Source organism: Monoraphidium neglectum (assembly GCF_000611645.1).
Source record: "Monoraphidium neglectum strain SAG 48.87 unplaced genomic scaffold scaffold05162, whole genome shotgun sequence".
Lineage (NCBI taxonomy): Eukaryota > Viridiplantae > Chlorophyta > Chlorophyceae > Sphaeropleales > Selenastraceae > Monoraphidium > Monoraphidium neglectum.
The window spans coordinates 1-682 of record NW_014008468.1 but is presented as its reverse complement, the minus strand read 5'-3'; the positions used below and the strand labels follow the sequence as shown (position 1 = coordinate 682).

Genomic DNA, 682 nt, shown 5'->3' with positions numbered 1-682 from the left:
GGGGGCCCGGGGCCGCGCGGCGGCGCGCGGGGCGCTCGAGGGCTGGGGGCGAGCCGCGGCCCGCGAGTTGGTTGTCCTGACGTCTGGGGTAAAACGAGGTGCAAGTGTACCGCGTGTGTTGATGGGCGCACGAGGCCCGGCCGTCTGCATATGTGTAACCCACACTGATGCGCATAGATGTGTTAGCGGGCAAACAGTGCCCCAACCGACAAGACGAGAGGCGTGTGCGTTGAACCCCCTGTGCTCGGCCGCCGCCGCACGTCTCCGGCGACGCGCGGCGGCGGCGCGTGCGCGTGCGTGCGCTCATACATGCAAGTGCGTAACGGTGGCTTGTGTGGGAACGCGGCCAGGGCCGCGGCCGCGGGCGCCGCCCCTGCTAGTCGCTGCCCGAAGAGAGGGGCGCGGCGGGCGCGCGGGCGCGCGCGCGGGCCCGGGACAGGAGAACCAGCTCGAGCGCGTCGGAGATGAGCGGTGCCATGGGGTCGCCCGCGCCGCCGCCGCTGCAGGCGTATCCTGTCAGCCCGCCCAGCGCCGTCGGCCACAGCGGCAGCAGGCCGGCCGCGAGGCGCCCCGCGACCAGCAGCGCCATCGCCACGAGTGACGGCGGGCAGCCCGCGAACGCCGCGCTGCCGGCCGCCGCGTCGGCGGCGGCGAGCGCGTCGCCGGCCGCGCGGCGCGCGGC

The 682-nt window shown here is 76.0% G+C and overlaps 1 protein-coding gene across 1 annotated transcript; it reads right to left on the bottom strand.

Moving 5' to 3' along the window:
* Window positions 1-376: 376 nt before the first annotated feature.
* MNEG_15250 (hypothetical protein) lies at window positions 377-626 on the bottom strand (the record flags this gene model as incomplete). Its single annotated transcript, XM_014036279.1, has 1 exon — window positions 377-626. A coding segment is annotated over one exon (250 nt), but the record flags the coding sequence as incomplete, so codon positions are not given.
* Between the last annotated feature and the right edge of the window lie 56 nt (window positions 627-682).